The 6,897-nt window shown below is 51.7% G+C and overlaps 2 protein-coding genes across 2 annotated transcripts in view; one reads left to right on the top strand and one right to left on the bottom strand.

Moving 5' to 3' along the window:
- SUMF2 (sulfatase modifying factor 2) overlaps nt 1–6,488 on the top strand; it is a 10,965-nt gene extending 4,477 nt beyond the window's left edge. The window contains exons 3-9 of the mRNA XM_010837390.1: nt 504–618; nt 1,373–1,417; nt 1,792–1,942; nt 2,816–2,871; nt 3,763–3,847; nt 4,026–4,170; nt 5,575–6,488. Coding sequence (XP_010835692.1) covers nt 504–618; nt 1,373–1,417; nt 1,792–1,942; nt 2,816–2,871; nt 3,763–3,847; nt 4,026–4,170; nt 5,575–5,659 — 682 coding nt within the window. The 3' untranslated portion in view covers nt 5,660–6,488. The remainder of the gene's footprint in view (nt 1–503; nt 619–1,372; nt 1,418–1,791; nt 1,943–2,815; nt 2,872–3,762; nt 3,848–4,025; nt 4,171–5,574) is intronic.
- Nucleotides 6,489–6,627: 139 nt separating this feature from the next.
- Nucleotides 6,628–6,897, bottom strand: part of PHKG1 (phosphorylase kinase, gamma 1 (muscle)) — an 11,186-nt gene continuing 10,916 nt past the window's right edge. The window contains exon 10 of the mRNA XM_010837456.1: nt 6,628–6,695. Within this exon, the coding sequence (XP_010835758.1) occupies nt 6,628–6,695 (68 nt within the window). The remainder of the gene's footprint in view (nt 6,696–6,897) is intronic.

Below are 6,897 nucleotides of genomic sequence, written 5' to 3' on the forward strand. Positions count from 1 at the left end.
AAAGCAAAAAAAAAAAAAAAAAAAGGAACAAACCACTGACATTGTCAACAACATGGATGATTCTTGGAAGCAGTATGCTAAGTGAAAGAAGCCAGACCCCAAAACTACATACTGCCTGATTCAGTTTATGTGAATTGACATTCTGGGAAAGGCAGAACTATGGAGACAAAAAACAGATCAGTGTTTGAGGAGGCATCGGGGAATTTTGGGGGGCAGTTAATGGAACTGCTCTGTATCTTGATTGTGACAATGACTATATGGTTTATCAAAACTCACAAAACTATACCCCAAAAAATGTGAATTCTCCTGTTTGTGAACTGCACACACAGAAACAAATTTTAAAAGAAAATCTGCTCAGGCTCTCAGGTTAATTCCTTGTAGTTCCTAAAGACTCTATGATGTGTGACTAATAGGATAAGGGTGTATGAGGTTTGCTGCAGCAAGAGAGGGTGAGGGTGGAGCACAGACGCCTGTCCGCTAAACTATGAAATCTCTCTTTTTAGGGAGTTTGTCAGGGAGAAAAAGTACCGCACAGAGGCTGAGGTGTTTGGGTGGAGCTTTGTCTTTGAGGACCTTGTCTCTGATGAGCTTAGAAACAAAGCAACCCAGAGAATGCAGGTAAGAGAACCCAGGCTTGCAGCTGGGTTCATGGGAGTGGGACCTGGACCGAGAAGCCTATGGGGTCTAGGGGGTCACCTGGGCCACCTTAGAGAATCAAACCTGAGAACCAGAGGCAAGGAAGAAGCCAGAGAGACCCACCCTGGAAGAGCCAGATGAACACACACTCCCGGGAAGTTCACTCTGTGCTGAGGTCCACAGAGAGAGAACTGTAAGATGCAGATAATACACAGGGCTCAGCGTACTCCCTGGACCAGCCAGAGAACCCCTGGAGAAGCCTCCTTCTAATAAGGGTGTTGGGGTGTCACACTTTAAAGATTCTGAACACAGGGGCTTCCCTGGTGGCTCAGTGGTAAAGAATCTGCCTGCCAACGCAGGAGATGACGGTTTGATCCCTGATCCAGGAGGATCCCACATGCCAGTGAGTGACTAAGGCCGTGTGCCACAACTACTGAGCCTGTGCTCTAGAGTCTGGGAGCCCTAACTACTGAAGCCCATGAGCCACGATAAGAGAACCCACTGCAACGAGAAGCCCATGTACCGCAACTAGAGAGTAGCCCCGCTCACCCTAGAGAAAAGCCCGCGCAGCAGCAAACACCCCACACAGCCATAAACAAATAAGTAAAAGATCCCAGACACAGCCTCACTTGGACCACCTGAGTCTCAGCCTGAAGTCTCTGCCTCCTGGATGTCCGTCAGGAAGGTGCCTCGCTGGGTCAGAGCACCTTGTAATTGCGCTCCTTCTTTTTTGCAGTCTCTCCTCTGGTGGCTCCCCGTGGAAAGGGCATTCTGGAGGCAGGTAAGGGTTGGTTCCTCAGTCTTGTTTCCTACCCCTGCTGACTCTCATTGTGGAAGCCTGGCTTCCCGTGATCCCTTGCCCATCTGGGAATACTGAGTTTTAAAGGATGATGGAGAAATTTCAGGGAAGCAGCCAAGCTGCCCCGTGTGCTCTGCACCAGTCCTTTTACCCTGGCCCATCCCCTTTGTCCCCTTTCTCCCTTTTGTCTCGTGTAGTCCTTTCTGTCTCTGGACCTCTCCTCGCTCACCAGGCTCTCTCTTCCTACTTCCTTGCTCCATCTAGTGGTAAAAGCTGAACTCAGGCACCCTAAGCCTAGCCTTCCTCAGACTTCCATGAGCTCCCAGAAGCTTGTCTCACTTCATCCTGGCTATCAGCCTGCAGGTCCTGGCTCTGGCATCCGAGAGAAACTGGAGTTCCCAGTGGTACACGTGAGCTGGAATGATGCCCGTGCCTACTGTGCTTGGCGGGGGAAACGGCTGCCCACCGAGGAAGAGTGGGAGTTTGCTGCCCGAGGGGGCTTGAAGGGTATAGAGATGCCAGGGCAATCTCCCTTGATTCTTTCTCTCCATCCTGCCTTGCATGGGTGCGGGGGAGGGGGGGCTTCAAAGGGTGGGACGGGCTCACACTCCCTGGAGTAGTGCTTCTTACACTCTGTGGTCATGGATCAGGTGTTACTGTTATTTCTAATCTGTCTCAAACCAGTACTTCCATAAAATACCATAAAAATTAATAACTAGAAAATGGAATGAAAAAACAGACATACTTTTTTTTAACTGTTGGAGATTCCACAGACATGTGCCACTTCAGATAAATACAATCAGAACCACATGGCGTGAGGAAAAGAAAAGTATTCCCTACTGGATACCTTTTCCATAGCTGTGGAGGGATTAATGTGACAAACTGCTATTTGTTCGTAACTCAGTTATTTTTCAGTCCTAACTAAACAAAAAGTTAGAGTGAAATGGCAATTCCCCATATTCACTGCCTCTACACACTCTTTGAATGAACACCAGCTATACCCATAGTCAGTATTATTCATGTGATAAATGAGATTGCTTGTTCATTGATCCAGTCTAAGTCCAGTGAACAAATCTCTCAGTGCTTACCCTTGGTTTCTGTACTTACCCCAGCATGAGTGGGTAACAGATAGTTTACAGAATGGCACTGGTCCAAATCACACCTAGGATTGTGCTGTCCAGGAACAGATCAGAAGTCAGGGGCTCTGAGTGCAGTTCTGTGAGGACAAGGGAAGGGTGTGAGATGTCAAAGTGAGTCATCTTACTCTTCTTTCTCATCACCTCCTCTCTTCCTTTCGGTCCCCTCGCTCCTTCTGTCTTTCCCTTCTTCCCCAACCCTTTACCTCTCCCCTCCTCTGCTGTCTCCTTACCCTCCTGGCAGGTCAGGTGTACCCCTGGGGAAACAAGTTCCAGCCAAACCGCACCAACCTGTGGCAGGTAAGACAAGTTCCTCGCCCTTATTCTTTTCTGAGGGTGTGGATTGAGACTTGCTGCAGGCTGGGCATGGCATTAGGCCATGGGACTCAGGGGCCTCCATGTTCTAACAGACCGGAAAAGGGGTAAAGCAGTAAAGGGATAAAGCGAAAGACAGTGTAGTGGGGCTGCGTGGTGAAGATGAGCAGTGTGTGCTCAGGAGCGCATCCCTGCCTGGGACGGTGGGGGAGTGACTGGACGGTGAACGTGCCATTTGAGCTGGTGGAACTGAAGCTTGCCAGGAGAAAAATGGGGGAAACACCATGCGTGTCAGCAGTGGGAAAGGGTCCAGCGTGTTCAGAGATGTGACAGACTCTGAGGGCTGGCACACAGAGCTGCTGCCCTCCAGTCGAATGAATAAGTTGAACAAATGACATCAGCAAACACTGGTTACTTGTTCCAGAATCTTGGTGGTAAAGAGCAGGAGGTGAGGAAGGCAGGGTCAGGGCAGGTAAGGGAGAGTGAAGCCTGTTGGTGGTGGAAGGGAAGGGGAAGGTGGAAGGGAAGGGGCAGGTGCAAGGGAGCACTGGTTCCTGTAGGCAGAGGCTGGGTACAGAGCGGGGAGACGGGGCCTTTCCTCCAAAGGCACGTGGGGTTCATGCAGCTGAGGGAAGTCGCTGAGAGTGGAGAAGTGGGTGGGCTGGGCGGGTGTGGACATACGGGGAACCACAGACTTCCTAATCCAGCCAGGAGGTCATGGTGGAGGACGTGAGGCAGCTAGCTTGGGACCTCAGGTCACTGCCCCATGCCCTTCCCCTACCCCAGAGGGTACCGCAAGATGGCCTTGGTTAAAACCCCTCTGGGCAAGTGGATGGTAAATCCTGTAACCTAAACATCCCTTCCCACCCACCCCAGGGAAAGTTCCCCAAGGGCGACAAGGCTGAGGATGGCTTCCATGGCGTCTCCCCCGTGAATGCTTTCCCCCCACAGAATGACTACGGTAAGACTACACAGCGGGTTGCTGTCGGCGCTCACAGGTTGGTTGGCTGGATGGTTCTGCCTGGTAGTCGAGGCAGGAGAAGCAGCGCTGGGAAGCATTCGGTCCCCTGGGCCGTTGTTGGTCAGGGCGGGTGGAGGTGGCATTCCCAGCCAGAGCCTGAGCCGCCGCTGTGCCACAGGGCTCTATGACCTCGTGGGCAACGTATGGGAGTGGACGGCGTCAGAGTACCAGGCTGCCGACCAGGACATGCGTGTCCTCCGGGGGGCGTCCTGGATCGACACAGCCGATGGCTCTGCCAACCACCGGGCACGTGTCACCACCAGGTGAGGGGCTGGGTCCTGGTCTCCTGGAGCACAGGTAGCACCGGAGCTGCTGTGGGCACTGCTTCCACACCTCTCTCTCCACTGGGGGGTGTGGGTCCAGAAGAGAAAGCAAGCCAACCTCACCAGGTAAAGCCAGGAGCCCGGTGCCTTTTCCTGCCAGCTCTCAGCACCGAGGTAGACTGTGTCTGATGTCTTAATTATATGGGTTTCTCTTATCCTCATAGCTAGGCATGCAGAGGGAGGGGACTGGAATGGCCACATCAATAGGTCATGGCCAGGGATCATTGAAATATTAACTTTTCTAACAAAGAGGGCACGTAAAAAAACATTTTCTGCAACCATTTTGTTTTACAATCAAGGAAAAATAGTCTCAGGGAGGTCCTGGGACCTGCTCATTTCATACGGATGATTAGTGACGGTTAGTGCTGGCCCCTGAATGGTAGAGTTCCCAGCTCCCAAGTTGCCTTCTAGGACTTTCTGCTTTGTCTGTAGATTTATTTTGATTAATCTCCTTGCAGCTCCTCCTGCTCCTGGGTTCCTTAAGGATGGTAGAGAGGCCATGTGGATTATCCTCACCTTTTTTTTTTTTTGATGTTTATTTACTTATTTATTTGCTGCATTGCATCAGGCAGGATCTTTCATTGTGACTCACAAACTCTAGTTGTGGCACCTGGGCTCAGTAGTTCAGTGCACTGGTTTAGTTGCCCCAAGGAATGTGGGATCATCATTCCCTGACCAGGAATCGAACCCCATTCCCTGCATTGCAAGGTGGATTTTTAACTATTGGGCCACCAGAGAAGTCTTTCCCCTTTTACCTTAGGACAAAGGAGTGGAGAAAGTATTGGTCTGGGGACCAGGAAATTGGGTTTGCTGCTGATTCTGCTGAAAGAGTGGTTGGCCTTGGGCAAGACATGTAAATCTTCCTGGTATCTGATTCTGGGGTCTGTGAGATGGTGAACAAAACCTACCCTCCAGAGCAGTAAGAGAAATAGCAAATGCAGGAATCCATGTGAAAGTTCTTTGAAAAGTGTGAGTACTGATTGAGGCTGTGATGGTCTCACTTGTTGCCAACAGGTTCTTTTTGGCTGAGTTATTAGTCTAAACTACCAACAGTTGGAAGTTATTAGGCACAGCCTTTCCTGCCTTCCATGCAGTCTCAGGACCAGCCTCGCTTCCTCCACCCTGTCCCAAGGTCCCTTCTTACCTCTCCCTACTCCCCAGGAATGGCATGCCCTCTGGACCTGCCCTCACACCACTTTTCTTTCAAGACTAGGCCCTCCTCAGTCCCCAGCCCCCAAAACCCCAGACCACAGAAGGCCCTGGGAGCTGGAGCAGGAGAGCTGGGTGAGGCCCAGGCCCCTTTCTCAGCAAATGTCCGTTCTCTCTCCCATTCTCTGGTGGCAGGATGGGCAACACTCCAGATTCAGCCTCAGACAACCTAGGCTTCCGCTGCGCTTCGGGTGCAGGCCGACCGCCTGGAGAGCTGTGAGTGGCTATGCAGAAACCAGAAGAGTCCTGTGGCACCCAGGCCACTCCCTGGCCACATTCCAAACACAGCCAGACTCCAGATGACCTCCATCCCCTTCCCCATCCTCTGTGACAGGCACCTCTCCCCAGGGCAGGAAAGGACCCTGACCTCCACAGAAGGGTGATACTGTGTCTTGGAGAAGGGGCCCAACTTATTGATTGTGGCCAGGAGCTGGATGTTTCTCTTAGAGGTCAGATATTGACCATATAGGGGCCACATATTCAAACAGTTGGGTCACAGTGCTCAGAAAGGCAGTTTGTGAAAAAAATTTTCAATCTGCTCCTTCCCCCTTTCATGATGTCTGACCCAGGGATCTGACATTATTCAAGGCAGAATCTCCCCCAACCCAGGAATTGAACCAGGGTCTCATGCACTGCAGGTGGATTCTTTACCAACTGAGCTCTTGGGGAATCCAGAATCTCCCCAGGCCTCCTTGTTTTCCCAGCAAGTTGCCATAGAAAGAAAATGATTCCTTTATTTGCCTTATTTGTGGGGTTTCACATGTCTCCGAGGGAACCTGGTTTCCAGCACATGAAATGCAGTTCCGTGGGCTCTTTAAAGCTCAATGTCAGTCTTAAAAGGGTCTAGGAGAACCATGGATTTACCAGGTGAGACTGTGCACCATGGGAGTCACAGAATGAATAGTACTCAGAAGAAACAGCAGATGATTCCCTTTCTATTGTTAATTATGCAAGGGCGCCCACATGCCTCTATAAACGTCCCCAGAGAAGAACCTGCTCCCATGGTGTCACTGGGTATTGTGGGGTCAGTAAAAATCACCTGTGATTGTGATTCTCAGACTGTTCTCTTTCATCCTCACCCTGGGACCCTCTGAGCAGTGCACTGAGTGTCAGTAACTCTGGGCCTCCAGAGGAGAAGTGGAGATGGTAGTACACCTGGGCAGTGGAGCTGCGTAGAGGCTCCAGGTTCTAGACCACAGCTGGTCCCCTAGTGCGGGGGGCCTGGCTCCGGCTGCACTGACCATCAAATGATGCCTCTGAGAGGGGAGAGTGGCCCCAGTTCCTGAGGTCCTGGCCAGGGCCAAGTGTACCCTCTGGACAGGGCCCTGCACACACTCTCACCCCCTTTCGGTGGCTTCTGCACCCTGCCTGACCCCCGCCCCACCTACCCCGCCCGCCCTCCGCTCAGAAGTCCTCCTCAACCAGGGAGAGGAGCACGGCCTTGGGCGTGTTCTCGAA

This window comes from Bison bison, unplaced genomic scaffold, assembly GCF_000754665.1.
Source record: "Bison bison bison isolate TAMUID 2011002044 unplaced genomic scaffold, Bison_UMD1.0 scf7180017864072, whole genome shotgun sequence".
Lineage (NCBI taxonomy): Eukaryota > Metazoa > Chordata > Mammalia > Artiodactyla > Bovidae > Bison > Bison bison.